Raw genomic sequence first — 26,554 nt, forward strand, 5'->3', positions numbered from 1 at the left:
TGTAAACACTTAAAGTATTTATTCTCAGATAATAAACACAACTCACTCCCTCCAAGCCTTTTATTTTATACGACATCAACGTGTTAAATTCTATCCTGTATTTGGCAGGTCACTCTATGAGAATGGAAAAAAAAAAATTAAATCCCGTTTTTCAACACATTATTAATGCATTCAGAAAGAAATAAAATTAAAATCCTCTCTTTTAACACATAATAATGCATTTCTGGTACGTTTACGATTACTAGTGCGAAAAACCTTTCAGGAGATTTTCACCTTGAATAGGCTATTAACATGGGAAAATATTGCAAAAAGATACAGGCTAAAATTTTGCAAGCCTATTATAGAGGCAAATTCACAAAACAGCACAGTTCTCTATTATATAGCACACATCCTCTGTACAACACGGCCATCATTTCTTGTACGGTATGTATTGATGTGTGACTGTGCCTTTAAGCATGCTTTAAGAGACAATGAAAAATGACACCACCTGACATTACTAGGGGAAGTGACTTCAAAATATGATGATAAATGATTCCTAAAATGACTGCATGACAAATTGGCAATGACCAGCAGGCCAATCATTTATAAGGTTCTCACTTAAATACCTATTTCCAATGACAATATTTAATACAGCAACGCTGCATTTACATCTAATCCGAAAATTTGGACTGTTTACGAACCCCAGCATCCCTATTCTTACATACTGTACTGATTTGAGTTTCTGATCGGTTTGGTAGGCTTAATGATTCAAAAATTTGGTTTTAGTGTGAATGCACTTTAATTCATATCATATTATAAATAGAAATACGGATGTTGTTGTTGTTCATCCTTGTTCTACTCCCTTTATGAGGCTAAGGAAGTTTATTTTACTGGTATTTGTTCTAGCGTGTGTCTACGAGCCTACCAGGAGGAGTTGTTATGCTCGTTTATAAGATTTTATTTCAGGAAATTAAAGTGCAATCATCAAATTGTACAAAAAGCTATCTGAACTCAACATTTCATAGATTAATAACTACTGTAATAAGTAATACTATAGCAAGGAGGTTAACCTCTTTGACTATAGTGAGTGCGATGATCTGGTACATTTATGATCTGGTACATTGGCAAATCAGACAGAAAAATGATGCCAGCTTCATTAGCAATATCACTAATGATTATGTGTAATACAGCTCTGTCTGAAAGAAGTATTGGTTAACAAAATATAATTTCAAACTCTCAAACAATCGATTTCAGTAAGTGGGAGAAAGAAGCGCCAAAATTCATTTATTCAAATCATTACTGTATTTGACGTTTCTGTGTCAACTAGGAAGTGAATTCAGAGTGAATGAAGCACACAACAGGTCTAGAGAAACGACAGGAATAAAAACAATCTTGAGACCATTATGAAGGGAAAATTAGAGGAAATAGGACAAGTAAAACCTGGTGAGTCAATTCTAGTGGGATTGGGAGTCCTTTGCGAATTCGTTATTTTGCTGTAGTGTATTAATAACACTTAAAGCTGCCTATGTTCATATCATCCATTTGGAGAGAAGCCGAATCATCAAAAGAATTAGCAATAGTATTTCAGAAACTTGTTAGAGGCCATAGTGTGATAGATTGGTGTTATTTGTGTTTTAATGAGGTGATCCTCCGAGGATAACAACATCTGAATTCTGTTAAGTGAAAACACTGAGGGGAGAGGTACAGTTGTGTATTGTTGTTAGACCGCACGCAACATGTTGAAAACATAGTAATACACCAGAGACTTGTTAATGTACAGTTCTGCTTTGTTGTGGAACCCCGGAATAACATATTGAAATCATTGCAACTTTGCTAGTATAGTACTATAAGAAAAAAAAAAAGAGATAAACATATCAGGTTACAAGGCAAGGGAACACACAGTATCCTATGGGCAGAAGTTGAGTTTACAACAGTAAGCATTTTTTTTAACTACTGTATGCATAGTATAGGACAGTATTTCATAGAGAAATTATAGTATGAGTTAAATAACAAAACCTTGATTTATTGGCCAATAAATCAATATCTTACTCTGACTTACCCTAAAAATATAGTCATTGCCAATCATGCCATTCAAACCTACTCCATACTACAGGCAACTCTCTACACTGAATTACTATTTGTTTCCTTGTATCAAACTTCCTTTAATAAATACTGCAGTACTATATCACTTTCTTTTCCTGTCAAAACTGTAGAATTCCTACTACTGTACAGGTGTATTTTTGTATTTTCTCAAAATGTTCATTACTTTATACCATGGGTGATCAAAGTGGACCTGATGGTTATTTTGTTGCAGGCTGCGAGAATAAATTAAATTCCCTAAACCCCTAAACTACACTGGAAACATCAATGTTTGAGTGAGGCCCTCAGTGTCAAATCAAAAATTCACTTTGGCCCTCTGACCAAGTTTTATGCCCACCCATTAATGAATTTCTATCTGTGTCTTTGCCCTTTTACATTCCTCATAGAAATGTCAACTATATTAAATATCTTAGTACAGCAGTTAGTATCATAGTCAGATTGAAGTGGGAGAGGGGGAGGGGGAAGGAAATCCCAAAACATTTCAAAATTTAAAAAAGATTGGGGAAAAGAAAATAATATTTACATTTTAGCTAGGAGAGTGCCATTTCCAGCCACCTAAAAGTGTCATGGGCAAGAAATGTTGGGGCAGATGTGGACCCTCCATTTGTAGTACACAGTAATGTCCAACTTAAATTATTATTGAAAATCCCAATGTTGGTGGTCATTAGAGCACCTTTAAATTAATTTTAACTATGATTTGGTTTATCCAGTGAAACATTCAGACTTTATACTAAATCATTGAATGAAAGAATGCTGTTCACAATTAGCAGTGGTACTCAGAAATGTAAAAAAAAAACTTGGAATATATAAAGAACAGGTGTCTGTAATAGACAATTTCAAATTAGTACAGGTATATAAATTCAAATTATTTATAACTTTGTAGTATTAGCATGAACAATTTCAGTAGTCTCATTATTTAGATGCAGTATAAATCAAGCAAACTTGAATCAGTTGGTGATTAATGATTCAATTTTAACTGCATTCCCTAAACACAGGATAATCAGAAATCTAGATTCAAATTTGCCAGAGACTGAAAAGAATTAAATTTAGGAATGGAATACAAAAATATCAGCCTACCTTACTCAGATCATTTCCTCAATATGAAAGGTTGGTAAAAAGAAATTAACCTCTATTTGAACAAAAAAAAAAGGTAACCTGTCTTGACTACTGAGGAAATCTTCTGATTGGTTAAGAATGTGGCGTAGTGAACTCATCAAAGACCACCGTTGACCCAATCACCAGGTAATGTAGCCACACTAGCCACAATAAAGCCTCTTAGATTGACATAAAACTAAACTTGTGAGTAGTATAGTAGCATTCCTAGTTCATTATCCTTTGAGAATGGTGAGTGTTCAATCCCTAAAGAATACCAATGGTTCACATAAACAAATACATTATGGACCTACACCTTAGTAATTTTACAGCTCAAGAAAACCTATTATTTGATATTTAAAAGAAATAATCTCTGATAATAATAATAACTTTATTGTTTCTGTTTTGTAACAGAGGCACAATCGCTAAAGAGATGTGCAACAATAATTAAGTTTACTTCTCTGGGATCTTGTCAATCCTCCCCATTTCTCAATCAACCTTGCCAATTTTCTTCAATAGGAAAATCATTAACGGAAATACTCTGCTACTTTGTAAGTGGTATCAGTATCTATAGTTTTTATACTGACAAATCACAAGAATATGCTAACAAAAGTTTAAGGCTTAATGTTTAATTAATTTAATTTTGTATGGAATACAGTTCTTAATAAAATCCTTGCCGACACTGTTTTCTCCGACATCATCATTCAACTAGATGATCATTTCTTTTGTTTGATTTAAAGAATACGCACTCCCACAAACACACATGCTGTCCCACATACACGTGCGTTCAATGATTTAGCCAGGATTTTCAAACAGTGTGGGACAATACCAGGGTGGACCAACTTTATGCGTAAATTCAAATAATGTGGGCCATTTTCTTAAAAGTTTACCAATTTTACGCAAAAATATGAATAATCTTGGACAATTTTCTTAAAAATTGACCCATTTTACACAAAACATGAGAAATCTGGACCCATTTTCTTAAAAGTCGATCCATTTTACACAAAATATCAGAAATCTGGACACATTTTAAAAATGTCGACCCATTCTTTGTGGACCCAATAGAAAAATTGTGTGGGACTGTCCCAATAGCTGGCTACAGCATTGCATACGTTTATGCTGTGGTTTTATGGGACCTTACCAACAATATCTCCAAGGAGCAGTGTTTACCAGAATGGTCTACTGACTGGTAATCTAATGGTTTTGGTAGAAAAATCTGCATTATCAACTTTTTTTTTCCATTTAGTGCCTCATTGGAACTTGATAACATATTGGACCTCACTGAAGAATTAAACGTGTTGAGTGAAATTTTGAGGGGTTTTTCAGATTGTATTTTCGTTTCTATAAAAAATTGTACAAATAGTATTACCTCTTCAGCTGTACTAACAGTTCGTTCAGTAGCATCCCGTTGTCTAGCGTGTTCCCGTGGCCAATCTAACGTGGAGTACGGTGGTGGCATTACAGTAAGGCCATTAACAAATTCATTTCTTTCCATCACAACTGGATCATTAGCTATGGCGGTGTATTCGGGTGGTGAATACGGAGGTGGTGGTACAGATGGTGGCGTGAACACCGGGTCCACAAAATCGTTATAGTATGTGTCTTGAGTGGTGTTATTGGCCTGGGATCGCTGAAGCACCATCTGTAAGATATAAAAGTATTAATATTAGAACTTCTGCAAAACATCAATATTAACATTTTTAATATAATATTATATTTAAAAAAAATTTACAATACAAAAAGGTATTAGAAAAATATTCAATAAATCAATGATAAATATGGTATTTTGCCTGAAAGACTTCAGTAAAAATTCCTGAATGAATCAGTGGTAGATTTTACAGTAGCTGCAGTAACCATACACATGAAATGAAACGGCTAATGGAAAATGAAACTATAGTTTGGGAATTGCTGCTGACATAATATATGGCATTCATAAGGCTTTCTGGAGCAGGCCACAAAGCTCTGCTTGTGTACATGAAGGTATAAATCTTCTCTACATTCCATTACCAATACTGAAAATAACTTATTTTCATGAAATTGAATAATACTGGCATTTTTTCTACCACATACAAATGAAATCATCGTTATTTTTCAAAGCTTATTTTTCAAAGCTTGTTTCCCCCGCACGCAAGGGCTTGGATTGTTTTGGGGGGGGGAGGGGCTGTACACTAATAGCTGTAAGGTGGGTGTATCCTGTAAGACCAAAAAATATTTTTTAAAATGTGAAAATAAAAAAATATATAAGCATTCTTAATAAGCTTATAGGTTTCTGGTTAATGTACCTGCCACCTGCTCTCCAATAACGAGGTTCTATGCTCAATCTTTGTAATAAATATCAGAATTTATCTCAATAATAAATGTAACTGATAGTAATTTTTTAAAGGTTTGATACTTTATTACCATGCTGATTTACTGTTTATTATGCATTTTATGTTAATGACTGAATTTTGACATTAAAAAAAGTAGATAAAAGCATTATTCACGTAACATAAACTAAATACAAAAAGCAACATGTCATTTTACTGGTGAAGTCAGAGAACGACGACGATGAAATCAGATAAGAGAAGTACCTTCAATCAACCATTTAGTAATTGCCGTGGGAATGCCCAACATAACTTTCTCGATTCCACTTTGATAAATCTGAGATGACTGTTCTTTCACTATATCTTGATGTTGTTTAAACTAAAAAATATACTACATTTTCGTATGCATGTCACACACACACTACGTTGTATGCCCACAGTGAATCTGATTTACGTGTTTTCTTCCACAAGCTGTACGTAAAGTGGACTCACATGCCCTCAATGTGTAGAGTAGGCAAGCCTGATAGAGTGGATTTAATTGTTTTTGAACGAGTATAGGGGCTGGCTTTTTTACTGTCTTTACTGGCAGTGGATTTACATGTTTCTCAGTATAAAATACGGATTGACTGCCTGTAAGCATAGAGCAGATTTAAATGTTTTAAAGTGTATAATAAGCTTTAGGAACAAAGAAAGACTCAACAGTATTAGTAACAGTATAATTAAGAGGTTTTATCCATTTTGAATGTAGTTAATTGTAAAATAGCATGACTTTTTCAAAGTACCTTTATGAATTTTTATATTATAACTGTCAATATAACTCATGATCATTAATGTTTACTTATAAAATATTATATGTTTAATTTGAATGCAATGGAATCGTCCAGTTTTCTATCTGATTTTTCATATTTGTTGTAATTGCTTCCTGGAAAGAAATAAATTAAATTAATCAAAAATATCTTTCAAGAAGTATCAATGGCATACTATTACTAAGTTGATTCATTATGTATAATAATAAAACAAAATGCATGTTCACAGAATTTTGAACAATTAGATAATTGACCCAATTTCTTTAATCAATATTGAATTAGGCCAATAAAATTACGAATGATTTTTTTCATAGTCACACATTTTAGACAACATTCTTCCTACACATAAAAGTAGAATCCAATTTAGTTGCTTTCCTATATACACCTAAAAATTCTGCCATCCAATCGATTAACGTGATCATGAAACCAAGGTGTGAACATATATCTACATGGTTTCTACCCACGCACGCAAGCACGACACAAAAGGTGTCTGCAAGTAGTTAAATCAAGGTGAGGTAAACTTGGATGTGGTAGGCTTTTACATGGATGAAGTACTTATAAGCACCTAATATTTGATATGTGGCTTAGTGTACATGTTCTGCATGTTTTCATATTTGCAAATCTAGTTTAATTTGTTTAATGTACCATACTAAAATCTTAGTAAGGTAGGCGACAAAACAACAGCTTGTCTGAATCTGAGTACTATCAGGGTTGTACCTTTTCACAAAGTTTAGTAAATTCAAATTATTAATCCATTTAAACTTTCTACTCAATACATAGTCTTCTTAACACTCATGCACTACATTAATTGAACATTTCTATCAATATTATAATTGTGGCAAAGACAAGCCAAACCAGTCACTCATCACAAATTGTGTTTCAGAGAAAATAGCAAAAACTGCTAGAATGTAAATTTTTTTTAAATCTATTTTATTTCACTAAACTGAGGTTTAGTATCTATACATCATGCTGTGCTGTTATTTTTCCCAATATCAATGTTAAAACAACACTTTTTAAAGATTTTATGATAGTTTCTGCATGAGAAATGCCTGAAATCATAAACTTTGAAGGCTGATTTCTCATATATTGTTCTTTAAACAGCTGTATGCTTAAATGCTTGTAACTTCATAAGGATATGTCGGATTTGAATGGTTTTTTTATCATTTTATAGCTCTTATTTTGCTCTTTAACCCTGTATTAATAATAAAAATTTTTGCGACGAGTGACTGGTTTGGCTGGTCTTTGCCACAATTATATAAATAAGTTTCATTATTGAAAATTTAAATAAATTTCTGTTACACCATTTGAACAGGAAGAAAAAAAATTGTACAATTATAGATGGTACATTTAGAAACTAAAATAATAAAGGATAGAAATAATATCACTATCCTAAATATTAATTACTCTCAAGTTTTAATTATTTGAATTCACACATTAAAAAAAAATAATTATAGAGGATACTCACAAAACACTATCAAATCCAAAACCTCAAAATGAAATTTATGGGAGAAAACCGAAAGTGTTGCAGGAGCAATTATCAGTCACAACTTGACACCATCCTTGCTGAGCCAATACTTAAAAATTTACTGAATTTTAAGACATCTACAAGCCGTAATTAATAAGTTATTAGCTTCAAACATGTTAGTAATTACGTGGATTTAATAAACTAAAAGATATACAGACCACAAAAATCTTTTAATAATATTCTGTTGCTGAGTTCGGAGGGCAAAATACCATGTTACTAATTATCCGGTGACCTCAGATGGTTGGTATTATAGTTACGAGTTGTAGGCTGTCAGAGGCTAGCCTCACAAATGACATGCATGTGGGGGATAGACCTCCACTGTACATGAACTTTCATGTAGAAGTCTGTAACCTGGTGGGCCTGGTGATCAGGAAATCAATCAAATATAATTGACTGAGTTTAGTTTATTTTGAGTTCACTCATGGAGATAATTTAAGCACAATAACAACTCCTGTTTTGTCCTCAAAAACTTTAAATAACAAAAAAGACAAGCGATTTACAAGGGCAATCAAAAGTGTACACTATTAATGTTCTGTAATCCTTTCATGTTCAATTAGAGCTTAGGAAACCAATTAAGTATTAAGAGAATTGTACTTTTAATTTGAGGAACTTATGAGACATAAATATCTATTAATTATACATGCACAGACACTTATCTTGACTACTTACTAAATACTAGGACACAAACAATACAAAAATGGTTTTAAAAAATCTCAACCAAACTAATTTTTAAGAGGACATTTTTAAATTGCATAAATCCGCAAGATATTTGTAACTAACGTGTAGTAAAAGTTTATTGATTAACTTTTAAAAACACAATGATGCAGCAGAAAAAAACAATGTGTATCGGATGAGAAATTAATATTTTTGTACATGGCCTACAACCTACGACCTGAAACAAAATGGTGGACGACAATATTTACCAACTAATATTACACGAGTCAGATGTGGTTTGTAAGGATATTTAATAACTTTTGGAACACGATACAAACACGCTTCGTTCCCCAACAGAGCTTCAACGAGTGTTCTCAGTGTGAGTTTTCTGTATTCACTGTCTGTCTGATGTATCCTGATCCCAATGGGCCAAAGCAGAGCAATCATTGAAATGCCACGCAATGTTTCTACACCTGCATCCTAATGTCAGTGTTTACATTTAATAATACAAAACTCAGGAAGATTGAAAATTGGTATGGATAATACTCATCAAGAAAGATTAACAATAAAACAACATACCGCTGATGGAATATCATTAAACATCAATCAATCAATCTTAAGAATTATAAAGAATAATATTATAAAAATAATCATTACAACATTAAGTACAAGGAAAAAATCTTATAAGTTATTGTTTGAAAGCAAGTACATTCGATTTGTAAATTAATAATGACTTAATATTAAGAGAATAAAAAAATAAATAAATACACTTCTCAGTGTAAAGTCAGAAAAATTTGTTTTGAGTTGTAATAAAAAAAACTGTAAGTGATTTGCATATGACTCGAACCCTCTCAATATACAGTACAAGGTCAAAGGACAGTCCATATTATGGTAACTATCTTATACAGTACAGGTATACAGCTTAGGAAACAGGACACACTTTGGTATGCTGTATTTTTGAAGTACCACTAACAGATATTCATGCAAATAAATTTTCCTAAATGATTAACATGAATAAAATTTGCAATAAAACATCTTTAGAGAATTTAAACTCAAAAGTAAAATTAATAATCTATATAAAAGGGCTAGTACAGTATATATGTGGTAACAGGGCTAAAGGATGCTATATTTAAAAAAACATGTTGAAAACCATCTCTGCTCTGTGTGAGAGCTTGAAAATAAGTTGATAACATAAACTCACATTAATGTTATTATGTATATGATCCTTTCATTTGTAAATTATGTTAACAGAACCAACTTGTTACACTTTACATTGTCTCCTTTTTGTCATACTTCAGAAAATATGAAAAATTCTCTCTTTTTTTATCTCAACTAAACTATAATTACATAAAAGAAGGTTTAGCTCATGGGAGTAATAAATATGATTGGATTGTGAAATAGATTTTACTAAAAAAAATATACTAAAAACCTATAATCACATAGACTAATTCAGTCACATTGATATTTTATGCAATTATTGTTCCCATTTTGATAATTATTTGTTCAATTTTAAAGTCAGCATCACTATCTTTCAAAATAAATAAAATTCATTATTCTTCCATAATAAAATTTAAAAAAAAAATTCTGTTAATTTTATCTGCTGTTATATTAAACTTACAAATACACACACAGTGATACTACAATTGAACATAAACAATAATATTCCAGTGAGAATTACCGCAAATAAAATGAATAATTATTATTTAACCTTTCAGAAGTGTAATGACATGTATAACAATTAAGGATTAATTCAATTTTATTCAAACAAACTACTAAATATGATATATTTGGTGAGTAATAGCCTTATTATTATACATTATGATACATACAGTATTTCTACATCAAATCCAATGATATGTTGGAGAGCTAAGGATGTTACAGTGAAAGGTAAGGCAAGTTTCAAACTGGCTCACAAAAAATTATGAGGTATATGGAATAATCTACGAGTATGTTATATCTGACGTGACATCTTGAAGGTTCTATCTCTACCTCCATGATTCCAGTGTGTAAATTGGTTCTATTTCCAACAATGAAGCTATAAAAGGTATGATTTAACATTCCTTTTTACATAGCAACTTTAAGTGGTTTATGAAGTCCATTCTAGTGGTCTTAAGTGTCCATTCAAATCATTTATGGAATGTCTCCATGTTCTACTTGGACTTCTGGTACAGGTGAAATCTTTTTATTCCTTTCCTATGGTTTCTCAAGCAAGGGCACAAGGATGCCTATGTATTTTTTTTTTTGCTTCAAACATTTTTTCATTAATAAAAATAAAAATTTAAGTTTTATATTTCTGCTGCCTGGATGCTTTTAGAAAAATCATTTTACTAATTGGAAAAACATAATCTAATTAATTTTTTGCTTCAAACATTTTTTCATTAATAAAAATAAAAATTTAAGTTTTATATTTCTGCTGCCTGGATGCATTTAGAAAAATCATTTTACTAATTGGAAAAACATAATCTAGTTAATTTTCCTGGGTCTCCTCCGCTAATTTTTTTTCAAAAATATAAGTTTGCTGAACAAGGAATCTTAAAATTTAACTTGCTTTCTTTGCTAAGTCTATTCACTTTTAATAGCACTGTCTAGTGATACTCAATATGGATAGAACAATAAACAATATCAATATTTAAAAACATATTTAAATTGAAATTCCTCTGAGAAAGCAACGGGTTGTATTAGCAAGACATAAATATTATTCTACAAAAAACCAAACAAATTCTAGTGCTTTTAATGTTTGATTATTTATAACTTCAAAAAAGCCTGGTTAACAAATAAAAAATGTTATCAATGTTTTTATGCATTTCAAATTAAGTTGAATTAGTCAACTTGGATTTGCTAACCCTGTTAATCTTTAACAGCTCCCTCTATTAGCTGGACTACAATACTGTACTCAATAGGGATAGGACAATAAACAATATTAATATTTAAAACATATCCAAATTGAAATTCCTCTAAGACAGCATCAGGTTTTACGAGCCAGACATAAACATTAACCCACAAAAAAAAAAAAAAAAAAAGAAGTTCTTTCAACTAGTTTTATTTTTTCTAATACAAAAATAAATCCAAATATTTAAGTCTACAATAGAAATTGACTGGAGCCATAAAGCTATTAAGAATATATGGATATCTGTAGATTAAGAGAACAACTCATAAATGCCTGTCAAAAACATTAAAGCAAAAAAACTAGGATATGTCACAAAAACAACACTGCATGCCATGCACAATTTGAAACTACAATGTAAATTGTAAAATTTTCTACAACAATATAGAAACGCAAGTATTACAGATCCAGATTGTTTCTGCTGGGGGATGGCAGGAGAACCTAAAACCTCTGATTCAATAGAGAGAGTTTTTAAAGGGTGTTATGTCCTCGTTATCTCTAAAGTACCTGCATAATTCCAAATTACATATATTTGTTTGGGTGCTGCAAGAGAGAGGGAAGGTGGATGGGAGAGAGGAAGGGCACCAGGGCACCTCCCCTAGATGTGCAATGCACAACAATGACACATGTTGATAACTATGAATGGTGGTAGTGGTGGCAGTGACAATGGTGGAGGTGGTAACGACAATGATGATCGAATTGCAGACAGCTATTTGAAAGTCAAAAACGTAATTATGGTAGACATACCGTATTAACATTAAAGACATTCTTGGGAATTTACTTGGTAAAGACATTCATAATTTATAAGCAAACAAGCCAACATTTTCCCCAAGAGTACACAGGTCAACACCAAAACACATTTGATTATGGCGACAGAAAATCCAGTTCAATAGGCATTCATTTATATCCTGCACCAGACAAGTTGGCTCATATCCATCCTTATTTACTGGATTGTAAGTGCAATTTTTATGAGGTCAAGTTTAATCCAATATGCATGACAAATAGCTCTTTATTTTACCAAACAATTAATGACCAGTCCCTTGCAATTAATTAGGCCTACCAATGTCAAACTGTGAGTTTTCAGACATGTCACAATTCAAGTGAACAGGGTAGCAATATTTTATTGTTTCAAAGCAATACTACATTATTTAGAGGTTGGGCTTAGCATGCTTAGTATTAAGTATTTATTGGGAAATTACACCTTCTTGTTGGTGGCACACAAAGGTGGTGGATCCATGTTACCCAAAATTATAAGAACAAATAAATTATAAACAAAGAATTAAGCTGTTAAATTAATAAACAAATATACAAATACACTTACAAATTGAAATTGGCAATTAAAAAAGTCTTTTTTAATGTAGCTTTTACAATACAGGTCTAAAATGTTGTCAACTTTTTTTGATATCAATGGATATGTTTCATTAGGAAGGCTGGTATCACTTCCTACTGTAGGACTAGTTTCAACTAGTGTTCGACTACCTCATATGAAATTCAGTCAGAATATATGAAGTAATATAATGTAATATGAAGTGGAGTCGCAGTTAAGATTAATGCCTGTGCAGACAACTTAATTATTGTTTACATCACAGGGATGGAAACTTATTTAAGTTTATCAACACTATTTTCAGTAAACATGAAATGTACAACCTAATAAACAATGTGATAAACATCTTATATTCACCACTGTAATGTATTCAATATTGTTTTTTGCTCTCCTACTCATCTTTTTTAGGTGCAGATTTTCTGTTTTCATTTTAATTTTGATATTTTTATGCAGTTATTCTACCATAACCTAGATGGTCTGTATTAGTATTTTACATTTATGACTTTATACTATCCAGTAATGATATCATTTTATTCAAAGGACTTTCTCTAATTAATCCTTAATTCATATTATATTTTTCTGCTTTGTTTGTCATGATGTTTTGAATGTTATGTTTCTACAGTATTGGCGAAAATGAAGCACGGACAGTCCCCGACTACATACATCATATGGAAAAACAGAGACTTGAGGAGAACAGTTACAGAAAAACTATGACGTTGCTCATCATTAACCGGGTGTGCCCAATACAGAGTGAGAGAATCACAATTTACAAAGAACAACAATACAGTATTATGATACTTTCCTAATATCTAATGCATTATTAAGGATGCACTGCCCTGGGAATGTGTGCCAGTCATATAAAAGTGGAATATCTAGTTATAGTATGTATTTTTGACATTCAACATTATTTCTTTAAATATGATGCATCTGAAAGAGCACTATTAAACTCACAGTGTAATAATGAACTTACCAATACCAGAAATATGAACATTCAATGAATACATCAAATACTAATATACATAGGAAAGTGAGCATGTAGCATAACACAATGGATCAACAACCAGCAGCAGGAGAAATCATTTCACCGCTAACAATAACCCAGCAACAACAGGCCGCGGTGTGAACAAGAAGCTTGATCACTAATACAGCTGTATTCTACATACAACACCGCATCTACTTACAATACCGTACATCTATGGTAAATACCAGCCTCATTTCATTACCAGCATCTTACCAACTCATCAAGCGATCACAAACTAATATCATTTTACTCAGATTATAAATGCAATGTTGTAACATTTGATGGGTCTTTGTCTGTGGCAAAATATCATTGGGCTTGTGTCAAATAACAAATTGATTAAAGGGAACAATACGATAGAAATAATGTCAATTATATTGAATAAATGGGCTTTGTCTATATACAAGCCTTTGATCATTTCCAACAATATGGAAATAAATCATATTAAAATGACCTTTAATAATGCTGTAATATGTCTTTTTTTGTAGAATTTGATCCTTTATAATAATTAATAAGATATTAAAAATAAATTTGAACATAGGCAATGTTTTCATTATTCAGTATTCCAGATATTGGATGAATAATCAAGCATGTAGGAATTGAAACTAATAATTAGCAGTATCATTCCTGGTCATGCAAGTATAATTAGCTTATTAAAGCTAATTAATAACAGTGATTAATTTTTATTTATCCTAATCCTCTTTAATCCTATCTCATTACAGTTAAACTATTAGTAACAGCTTGAAGGGTAAGATATGATAACTCAGGAACAGGAAGAATTATAAGGGGAGACTTAGATCACATGACCAACTGCTTAGGGTGTGTAATTGATCTTGGTTCGCTTACTTTCGGCAGCACAGCTTGTTGAGTTTGCATGTATTTCAATAGTTAGCGACAAGTCTGTGGCAGATGTAAATAAGGATGCCCAACACATCACAGCCAATGGTGGGATGGACACTTTCAGGATGTTCACATTTCAAAAGGATGAATTTAGGCAAAAAATTATGTTGTTGGCACTTGTGAATGTCACTTTAAATTTCCAGGGACTACTGTACAGTTATGTCTCCTCAAGTTGCTAATAATAATAATCCACACAGATCCCTCCAAGTTGCTCATAATCCATATCTGGTCACATAAATCATTTTATGGGAGAGAGCAATAGAAATCCTGGTAAACATTATTCATAGCCTACAACTAGTGCATTACATAGAGCATCAAAAGCAGCTGTGAGAGTAACTCAAATCATGCAAACATTAGTGGTTTCATGTTTTTTTACTTATACTTCCCAGCCTGTGCTTAGAATCATAGCCTAAGTATCTATCAAAATAATTCTTGGTAAAAGCTGAGTTGTACTTCGCACGACATTTGTGATACTTACTATCTGCTTGATTCATATGGCTTTGTTTTCATAGAAAATATTTCTTGGTGAAAGCTGAGTTGTACGTCGTATGACATTCATGATACTTATACTACCTGCTTCATTCATATGGCTTTGTTTTTATAGAAAACAATTGGATAAAAGTCCCACCTCAAAATCTGAGAGCCCGAAACAATAATGTTTCATTTTCATTTCATTTATTCGCCTTATCATGGACTTAGAGGTCCATGGCTTTATCAAAAATAGATTCTAGATCTCTGTCAGGTGGGTCGAGTGTAATCAAGAATAAATGATGGTGATATGGCAGGTAGTGTAAAATAATGTGTTGACACATCTGTGTTATTTTTTAACATTATGTACATGTTGAATACCTGACTAAACTGGAATAACAAAGATAAACTTAAAAACTTACTATAGACCTATGCTGTATTTTGCTCGTTCACTTGTTTCAAAGTAAAAACACCTCATACTTACTACAACTATTTTCTCAGAAAAAAAAACTATTTGAGTAGTAGAGTAACAGGTGGATGAGTTACATTTATCAGATTTAGTCACTAACTCCTCGCATGTATTCGCCACTCCATGACTCCTCCTTCACCCCCTTGTGGTTATCTCTTAATCAGAAACCACACAGGTGAATTTCCAGATACACCTGCACTACTATGGGACTTTTGCCAACCACTAATCTTTTGTATTTTCAGTAAATGCATAAGTTATCTGCCACAAGTCTGTACTAAGCTGGGATTAGTGTTGAGATTGTAAGCAGTAAAGATCATAATATGCACCAACAAACAAAATAAGTAGCAGGATCAAAATTATTTCTTACAATTTATTCTGAATAGCACTCTTAATGGAAAAAAACACACGTTCATATTGGTCCAGAATAAATTACAAACTATGCATACAGTAATAATATATGTAATTAAAAATGTAAAATTAAATTGATGTAAAAAGAGGAATGGCCAAAGCTTGAAAGAGAGCTTTTTTAAAACAAATTTGTGAATTATGATAATCCCTAAACAGGCTTGTTCTGAGTTTTAGTGGAAAACAAAAATATTTTAATCTACTGCTCTTTAAATTGTTGTCGAGTTACTGTAGCATCTTTAACAAAATCTATACATCGTCTCAATGCGCTTAACACTGTAATTTCCCCTCCAAGTTTCATATTCCTAAAAAAAATTTATTTCATTTAATTTACTTCAGTTTCTCATATAAAGTTACAGAGAGAAAAAAAATACAGTACTACTACTACAACAAGGGTTTATTATGAACTAGGTGAATATTACATGGGCTTAAATTTTGGACAAACGTTTGTTAAGTTTCCTGTATATTATTAAATACAATAATGTTTTATGATTATGATATCATGGTGTTTTTTTTTACTAAAAATATACTGTATCACAACATATGACATATCCCTGACATCATATAAACATTAATGATTCATAAAATAGTTATAAAAATTATGCAGTAAAGTTGTGGGTTAGACATAACATTGGATATCATTACATATAAAGGTACCTCCATATTATTATGTTGCATAGACATACTGTAAACATAAAAAGTAGATTAGATTTCTGAAGTATTGGGAATCTTCTTAAAATATTTTGATTTTACAAATAACATTATATAGTATAACTTGTGAAATATGCTATGCTAGTGTTTAGTATTGCAGATTACATATAGTATGTTTGGTGCAAAAAGTCATATTTGATCATTCAATTTATTTGAAATATTTAATAAAAAGAATTAGATAAAAATAATATAAATCTGAACACAATAGTGTTTAGATACTGCAGACGGGTTTGCATCCAAAATTGTAAATGTGTGTGTTAGTATGTCATTGGACTATAGCAGTGGTTATATTTAAATTAATACATTATTCTTCACTAATGATGAAATAAGCTGCAAGTTATAGAACACTTAAATACTGACTGTTTAAATTAAATAAATTATAACATGATCCATGGTAAATCAACACATACTATTAATATATTTATTTATTTTATTAATATTGTTTATTTATTTATCACAGATACAGTTAACTATATTGTCATAAATAGAATGTACAATTTTTCTTCCTTGTTTTGTGAATCTAGTCCAGTACAAAAAATATAATATATTAAATAGCACATCACAAAAACACAATTTTAACTACTGTATTGTACTGTACTATAATTTAGGTTAAACTATGCAACAAAATCTAAAAAATAACTTTTTAAGACAAAAATTACCTGAATATGATACTGTGAATTAAATTGACAGTTCACATAAGCCCTATTAAATTGCTTCCAATTGTTTACCTTAAATCACAGCACACAAACAGCCAGCCTAGAATTCAAAGGAATCATCCACAGTGGCATTTACAGTCAATTAGCGCTTGTTGGTGATCTAATTGAGTCTCCCTAATAACCAATCAGGTTTGATATTACTGGAAGGTTCTCAGTAATGTTCTCTTTAACATTAGCACATGGCACAGCTATAAATTACTTATCCCAGTAGCATTCAAAGGTTTTGATACAGCCATGTTATCTCATGAATATTCATAAGAAATGTATTGAAAGATTATGGATATTCATGAGGCTAGATAACAACCTTATACAGCAATACAACAATTGAGAATATTCTATACTACCTTAGCAGATGATTTATTCAATATAAACAATGACTTTCAATAGAATATTTAAAGCAATAAAAAATACCAAAATCACAGGTTCATTAACGATTACCTTTATATGATAATTCCTAAAAGAGGTATCTGTAAATCTTGCCTTTTTAACCAGTGGTCAAATCTACTTACAAACACCTGGAATATTTTTCATGACTAAAAAACTAAACAATTTCCTAGGAATTAGTATACCATAGACCATCACTGGTACATACATCTTTCTAGTAAATGGTGTGAATTTTCTGTTTTGAAATAATAAAAAACATTTAGTTTTTCTAGCTTTGATGATGAACTGACATATTTACGTATAAGAATTAGTCATCAAGCATGTACTGTAATGAAGCGTTCTAAGTGTTTACCTACTTATTATAATGTAATATAAATTTTTTGTGTAAGTGCCACACTCAACAGTGATTAGTCAGTTTTAGGGTGTTCCCATTACATGTTTTTATGATGCACTTGTTCCTTACTGTTTTCTGTTTTGAAAATGTTTTGTTACTTGTAAATAAATGAAATGAAATTCTCTTTAAAGGCAGTATTGACTGACAGTTGAGTCAGAGACGAAGCCTGCATGGGGTCTTGGATCATTCTGCCCAGCAAATCAGAACAAAGAACAGAAAGGCTAGATGAGCCTGATCTATAACACGAGCCTACACCTCATCTTCTCAATTACGTGGTCTACAGAAACGAGATAATTACCATCCTGTATGGATATACATCGCCATGCATGACTGGTTTTGTCCTCATCACAACCAGGAAGGCTTTCTGTCTGTTTGCTCCGAGTCAATCTTTCTATAGTTGATAACAAGAATATAGGCCTATTCTCTATCGTTATTGCTATATGCTTCACAAAAAGTAATAAAATGCCTATTGCTATATTCTAATATTTAAAATTTACCATTTAATTTTTAAAGGAATACACTTTTTTTTTCTAGTCATCTACTTATTAACTTCCCTTACTAAACATTTCCAAACAAATTCAATTAAGAGGAATGTGCCAAGTACATAGTAGTACACTATTGTAATAACAATAACATTACAATTATGGCTACCTTTGGGTAACTGCAGAATAAGCCATTCAAACAACACACTACTCTCATTTATTACGATTTCAAAAAGTTTGACTATGACAAAATTATGAAGATCCATATCCAAATTAGCCTTAAAGACACTTCTGTAATGAAAAATATGCAATGTACAGTACTTACAAATAAACAATAAACAAATAATATTTTCCCTTTACTTTAAAATAATGCTGCACTGTTTAATATTTTTGATTGTTCATACTGAAATTGATACTAAAATTTTATAAAAAATATATTATACAGTCAATAAAAACACTCACAGCCACCATACTGTAGAATAACAGAGGATGAATCAAAAAACCATATGGACACAAAACAAATCCATCGAAGATACTGAAAATGATATCAAAATTTCAACATGTATTTCGCCAACAAGTTGAACACACCAACTAAAAAAGGCCTGCCCCAAAGGAAGGATAGACCTTTAATTTCAACCCATGGGAAATTCTATTGCTGTAGTGTAAGATAATTTCCGATGAAAACTACAGTATGTTGATTTTAGTATTACATCTATTTATTTGTCATTATATCCTCCCTGTTCTACTACAAATTTAGCACAAAAATCTTCAATTTTAGTGACCAGTGGATTTACTTTGGCATTAAAATTATGCAAGTATACTGTAATTTCCAGACAGACACACTCCTCCAACTTACCTAATATTCCTCAAGGAATCCTAGCTCAACATGTATAGAGTGTAGACACTAGATAATAACTGCATAAGTTATTCCATTGCTCAGTATGCTAAGTGGAGAAGTGTTGAATGCAGTAACCTGCTCAATGATGTTTTAACGCAACTGAGACAATCTTGATCAATAATCGTCTCATAGATTAGGTGGTTCAGATTTGAAATATCCATCGAGCGATGACGACGAGCAGACGGTGCTATCCGTACCGTGCAATCCGTAAATGCACAAATCACGAGGGGATGCAAAGGTGTTTATGGAGTAACTCCCAATGATTACAATGGATCTATTTGGAAATTTACATATTCCATTATGAATTACCAGCCGATCAATAGATTACGCAGCGGGCCCAAATGTTATTAGTTAATTAATCTAACGATATAATGCTGTAAGACTGCCGGTGTGTCACTAATGTGCCAAGAGGGGCAAACACTGGCAAGTTCATGGGATTTCTATTAATTCACAAACGTATTCTCGTATTTATGCTTGAATTCCCACTGGGCGTAATTCACATGGATATTGTATTTCTGCCGAAGTTAATTTGCCCAGTGGCTCGCAACTTGAAGTCACTAAATGGTCAGCAATACAAGGGTTTGTTACATCATAATGATGCATGAAAATTAAATTGAAATTGAATCAATATCTGCGTAAGCGTATGGAATTTATTTATATTATATTATTAAACAAACTGATCAGGGATAGAACAGTAAAAAAATAATATTCAAATTTTATGTACAGTAAGTTCATGTTTTATATAAATACACTTATTTCAAAATATTTATTTGTTTTAATTTTATCATGGATGACATGCAATGCAATTACGTAAGAAACAATAATAAAGTTTTAGAAAACATAAAAGAAGATCATAAGAAATTTGTACAATGTGTTTTAATATTTTTTAATTTCTGTATTTGGAGACCTCTTGACCATGTTTCAATTTTTTTGTGATTCTAGAAGAGAAGTTACAGGTACCACATTTTAATCATAAAATATTATATCTTTAATAAATGGACAGTGTACCTCAAGGTTGGTTAGATAAGCTGATACACTGTGTATGAAATTTATTGAAATAAACCTTAATAAAAGGGTGCATACTCATTTCATTTATTAACTTTTTTAAAAGCCTAGGGCACTACAGATTTATCCATCGCCAAATGAGAGATTCAACATGAAAACTTGATTTTCACTACTTGAACTTTACGAACTAAAGACACAAGTAAACTTTGAACACATAGCCAGTCAAAATTGGCTAGTTTCTTTTGTGGAGCAGCTTATCGTAAATTGGCTCTTGTTTCTGTAGATTAAATTTGTTTAACACAACTTGAGACATTAGACTAATAGACATAATAAAATTAGAAGACATATTAAAACATTAGAATGTTTAATCTACAACCATTAAAATGTCACATTGCTACTCTATTGTTTTCTATAACCTCTGCCACAGAAGTTTGTATTTCAAATCATTTGTTTGTTTGTTAGCCAGAATATGCAAAAATCTACAGTAATGAATGAATTACGGTATTATCAAATTCACAAGCCGTACGTATTAGGTCTACTAAATCTGCAATATTTTATATTTTTATATTCAAAATTATTTTTACTTCACTCAACTGTTTTGTACATTATTAAATCAAATCGATATTCCTTCCTCTATTTTTGTATTGTATTAATCAAATGTTATCTCAATTTTGTAAATTTTTAAATTTTTAAATATTAATTGTAATTTTAATGTTTTTTCTTAATGATCTTTTTAGGAACAAATTTTATCGTTATTCTGTTTGTCTTGAATTTTTCATTGCTCAGTTGCAACTTTTATCTTTGAAATTTTTATATTGAATACTTTTTGCATGTATATATACTGTTGTTGTGCTTAGTTTTGAGAATGTTGTTTGTCTTTGCTTAATTTTATTAGATTGACACAATTCAGTTCATACTGCAATGTCAATTTTTGTTGCTTTTAATAATAAACCAGAATGAATGAATGAAAGATGATGAAAATATCAAAGGCCAAGATCTAAACTACAGAAGTAAAAAAATTGCATTTATTAAGAGGCATTATGGAGGAGATGTACTCCATTGAATGCACTCTATCTTTTTTTTAGTATGTGACAATAAACTGCCCCTTTTCCTGTTAGTCAGGCCTGACATTATCTCTAGGGACCAGTGTTTTGATCACTTAGAATCCAGTCATCTGTGGTAGGGTAAATTGTTTTCCGGTTTCTTTGCGCCATCTGGGTAAGATGAAGGTGCAGCCGAAAACCAGAGCTCCGACTTCGGAAGCTGGAGTACTTATCTGTCGCTTAGGCAAATTTCTGGGAATATATGACAGAGTGGAAGGATAGTGATAGGAGTTTGTGTATTTTCTTTTGACCCATTTTCTATTTTTTAATTAAAAAAAATATAAAAAAAGTAAATAAAGGCTGCCATTTGCTAAGTGTAATGTACTGCAAGTAGCTAAAATGGATATGGGAAATAATAAGGCTCTGTCCAAACTTTAATGTGGCAAATTTGTATAATGTGCCCATATATGGACTTTAACACCCAAATATGGGCATATCACACTTTTTTGTCCCATAGAATTTGATAGTGCGGACAGAGTTTAAGATTATATTCTCAGCTTCTTGCTCATCCTTTTTGTCTGTTTCCTTTTTAACTTTCAAAAACAAGATTTAAAAAGAAAATCTGGAATGAAGACACCTTGCGTGTATCACGATGTAGCATGGGTACCATCGATTTGAGGACTAAAATATAGTTGAATTTTTTTTTAAATGAGAAGACATTTGAAAATAAAAGCAACATTGCTTACCCTACGTGAGGTATGTTTCCGAACAATGTATATACAACCGATCACCGTAGCGATGAATGACACAACACATGCAGTAATGTTCGCACCACACATCATATACATCAAGTATTTGAGGAGTGAGCGGATGGCTTTACAGTTGCTAATGCCCTCAAACACAACAGAATTATTCTGTCCAGTGCACGAGGGGCTCTCCTGGCAGCAGAGACAAGAATTGCCTATAAGTTCGCTTTGTCCTGCACACGTCTTGAACGTGTTTAGAAGCGCACCACTCTCTCCAGAAAGAACAGCACCAACAAGATGAAGAATCACGCAAATTGCCGAAAGGAATGTGAAAAATGTTACCTGAAGAATAAAAAAAAAGTTACAAAATATAATTATGCTATTAACAATAAACATAATGAAAGAACAAACATTATATAGGGCCTATGATGCTAAAGACTTAAAGGCCAGCAGTATTATTAATAGTATTATTTATTATTAAAAATTTAAAATATTATTATCATTACATTATTGATTAATATAATTAATATAGCTACTGTATGTATTTTCATGCATCCTTATTTTCTCTGATGTGTAACTGTAAGCCCATCACTTTGTGAAGGTCGGGTCAATATTACTACTCGTATAATGGCATTCATTGACCCCTGTATTTTACATAATTTTAGAAAAGATTTAGTGCCGATTATCATTGTCAGATTATTTAAATTATTAATTTACAAAGAATTTCTCAATGTAACACATGTAGAACATTTTGGTTATACATCGGTTATTCTCATCATTCTCAAAAAGAACTTCATTTACATATCATTTTCCATTAGCCCATCAAAGTGGCGGCAAAAAAGCTACAAGTACAAATTGCTGGTTTAGGCCAAATACACACCTGCCTTTAAAGTGCACAGCAAGTTGTTTTATTATTTTTATTATATTATGAATATTTTAATACCTGGTAACACTTTTTACATAAAATTTATAACCTTTATAGCTTCACAAGAAATGCTGATAGAAATAGAAATATAATGTAGGTAATAAATCAGATTGCCTACAATTGCTACTTGCAGTAAATCAATGTAAGGAAGCTTACAGGTAGCAGAGTACAGTAATTCTAATGTTCAACTTTTAAAGCAACTGTAGGCTCTAAATGTTGAATTTTAACATTGGAATTCTTCAGCAAAAGTGGAATTATGGTTTCAAAGTTAAGTGTTTGCCTTCATGGAAAAGTAACGTGTTCCAATTACTGTTATAGATTTTGTTCTTTCCCTTGTTTAGTTGCTTACAGTATTCTCATTCGGTCGCTTTTTATACTTTCATGCCAATTTCTTTCAATTCCTTTCTTCCACTCTATTTCATATCCTTTTATATTTGTTAGATTTTCTGAACCATTTTGGGTATGGCTCATATTTAAAGCCAGGCTCCGGAGGAAGAAACAACGTTGATATATTGTACAACTATGTTTTCTAAGACACAAAAAGCATTTGTGACCCAAGCTCACAAACGGGCTGTAAACTCGTCCTTAGGCCAAAATGAGTTTTTGTTATAGTGACATAGAACATATCATTTACTTTAAAATGACAGTTAAATGAACTCAATCGGGTGTCTGGAAGCAAAGTTATGACCGTTTGAATAATTGTCGTCTTATCAACTTTCTTAAATCAAGTTTTGAGTAAAATGCTTTTATTTTCGGCAGTTTTCTATTCATTTTTCATTAGCTCCCATCCGAAAATGGCTAAATTTTACCTCTTACAGTTGGAATTTTAAACTCAAACCTCAGGAATAGTAAGATTAAAAACCCAATTCACACAAAATTCACATTCTACGTCCTATTCTGGGTATTGAGGCTTGTTTCTCAATACAGTGCAGTGCGAGTTTACAACCCATTTGTGAGCTTGGGTCACATATTTGACGAAAAAAATTGGCAACGGTTAATGAGATACAGATTTTCAAATATTTAAGAACTTGGGAAAAAATGTGGTTAAAAGAATGGTTACGCCCTTTTTCCTCCAATTTCAAAATATTCAAAAATTTGTATCTCATTCTCATTTACCAAATGCCAAATTTTTCGTCAAATGCAATTTTCGTGTCTTAAAAAAAGTCATACATATAATTTTTTCCCCCCTCTGCAGCTGAACTTTAAATTCAAACAATACTGCAACTTTAAGATCAATTCTGAGAAGGTTTGTAGTGAAATAAATTAAGTGTCAATATGTTCCAACCATAGCAGTATTTCTTGGTTTTGCATTCTTTATCATACTACTCCAAAGAGTAGAAATTTTATTATCGTAATTTACAGCCACTGTAATGTTTAAGTATCCATTCAAACTTAAAATATCTCCTTAAAATGCTTCTCTAATCAAGTCAGAGTGAGTCACTCAAAGTGCTGTAAACTACCGTGGCTGGATAATCTAGGGTATGGGAAAAGATTACCAAAAGTCGAGGGATTCAATTGCTATTTTTATTCTTTTATTTTGTTCGATTTTTGATGTTTTAGTATTGCAACATTTTAAAAATCTGATGTATTCATATTTTGAATGTATTTTTATATGCAAGGTTTTATCGAGCAAAAGAATTATTCTATTGGAGATAATAAAGTTATTCAGATTCTGAGTCAAGGCGCCCATAAAGAATCAGATATACCAAGGGTGCCCCAGGCCTGTAATAATAATCTCAAATTTTATATGGTGCCAATTCCGAAAAAAGATCAAAACCGCAATGCATGTGAATCGTCTATGTCTTTTGGGTGTGGAACAAAACTGATAAAAACCATAAGAAAATGGACTATACCACTGTGATAGTAGGAATGTTCAAGTATCATTCACTCACGGGCTTAGCCAGCGAGCCGTCTGTGCGTCTTTGAATGGCCAACAATTATTTAAGATAGCCACTTTTCTGTGATGGCTTGGATGGTTTGGCCTACTTAGAACGGCCTAGCCTAGTTGGGCCTGGTCTACCTTTAGAAAATTCTTTATAATATTCAAATCTATCAAATATTGCATTAAACTACAGCATATTTCGTTTTTTTGGCTAAGCCCCTGCATTCACTCCTAAAACTTACTGTTTCAATTGCTACTATTGCCGTACATTAGCAACAGGTCTATGTCAAGAGTTAATGGTTTAGTTGTTAATATTTGAATTGCTTTTTTTGCATATTAGTTTTTGATTAAAAATTATAATAAAATAAATAAAAAATTAGAATAAAATATTAATAATAAAATAAATAAAAAATTATAATAATAAAACCAGAGCCTTGCAGGCATCAACGTTCCTATGCATGATACATGACTTAAAAAGTATATAGGCCCTATATATATATATACGTGTATATATATACACGTACATATACACATATATATACGCATGTATATTTACACATGTATATATACACGCATGTATATATACACGCGCGTATATACATGCTGTCTCTTATACACATCTAGATGTGTATAAGAGACAGGTTGTATTGTAATATCGTCTGTCACCCGAAGTTTTCATTACGATCGTCGATGATCAAGAACGTATACCATCTAGGCCCTAGGCTAGGCTTAATTGCTCTGCTACGTATACTACTACCGCATAACAAGGAAAGCAACCCACCCGGTGCATTCTTAAATTGTACACACATTATTAAAATGTATTAGACGATAACACGATATCACTGACTAAACGATCTACCACCACCCTCGCCTCGCATCGCAGTAACTACTGTACTGACGAACTAGGCCTAGCTTAGGCCTAATGTTTTTGTGGAAAGTTAGATAGTCGTTATGTACCCGACAGTCGACTGCCTTTATATCTTCACTTGTCTTCAATTTGTATTAATTAAAAGGGTACATTGCTGCATAGCCAACTGTCTGGGATATGGTACCTTCATACGACTACTCCATAGAGATAATAATAAGAATACTAGAGCGCTAACCGCAATGTATTCGATGTTCCAAATACGCAGAACTGTGTGGGTACCATCCAAGATGGCTGCCATAGATTTAGCCAATCAAATTTCACTAAGCACCATCGTTTGCAATTGCGCCCTCAATTTACTCAGACGGTTCAGTACAGCTAGCTACCCGTATGTTTGAAACTCGAGCGTTGCGGTGTTTGGGTGTAATGTACACGATTTTAATTTTCATTCCTTGGTACTTTATTTTTGAATAAGATGCTCCACTTGGCCTCGTTTTGGCTACAATAATTTAATAATTTGTTATTACTATTACTCATTATCATTAATGAAATAATAGTCAGTCAGAGGGCTTAATA

General features: G+C 31.9%; 1 protein-coding gene across 2 annotated transcripts in view; it reads right to left on the bottom strand.

Moving 5' to 3' along the window:
- The window catches only part of LOC117115736, a 61,992-nt gene that overhangs the window by 6,293 nt on the left and 29,145 nt on the right, over positions 1-26,554 (bottom strand). Inside the window, exons 3-4 of one of the 2 annotated variants that reach the window (XM_033259659.1) lie at positions 22,307-22,648; positions 4,541-4,813 (exon numbers count right to left, since the gene is read on the bottom strand). In XM_033259659.1, the coding sequence (XP_033115550.1) occupies positions 4,541-4,813; positions 22,307-22,648 (615 nt within the window). Of the gene's footprint in view, positions 1-4,540; positions 4,814-13,643; positions 13,790-22,306; positions 22,649-26,554 lie in introns of those variants that run through there. The other variant, XM_033259660.1, reaches the window with a different exon arrangement.

The sequence above is a fragment of the Anneissia japonica genome, unplaced genomic scaffold, assembly GCF_011630105.1.
Source record: "Anneissia japonica isolate Jap-2015-1 unplaced genomic scaffold, ASM1163010v1 scaffold3262_len730253_cov190, whole genome shotgun sequence".
NCBI lineage: Eukaryota > Metazoa > Echinodermata > Crinoidea > Comatulida > Comatulidae > Anneissia > Anneissia japonica.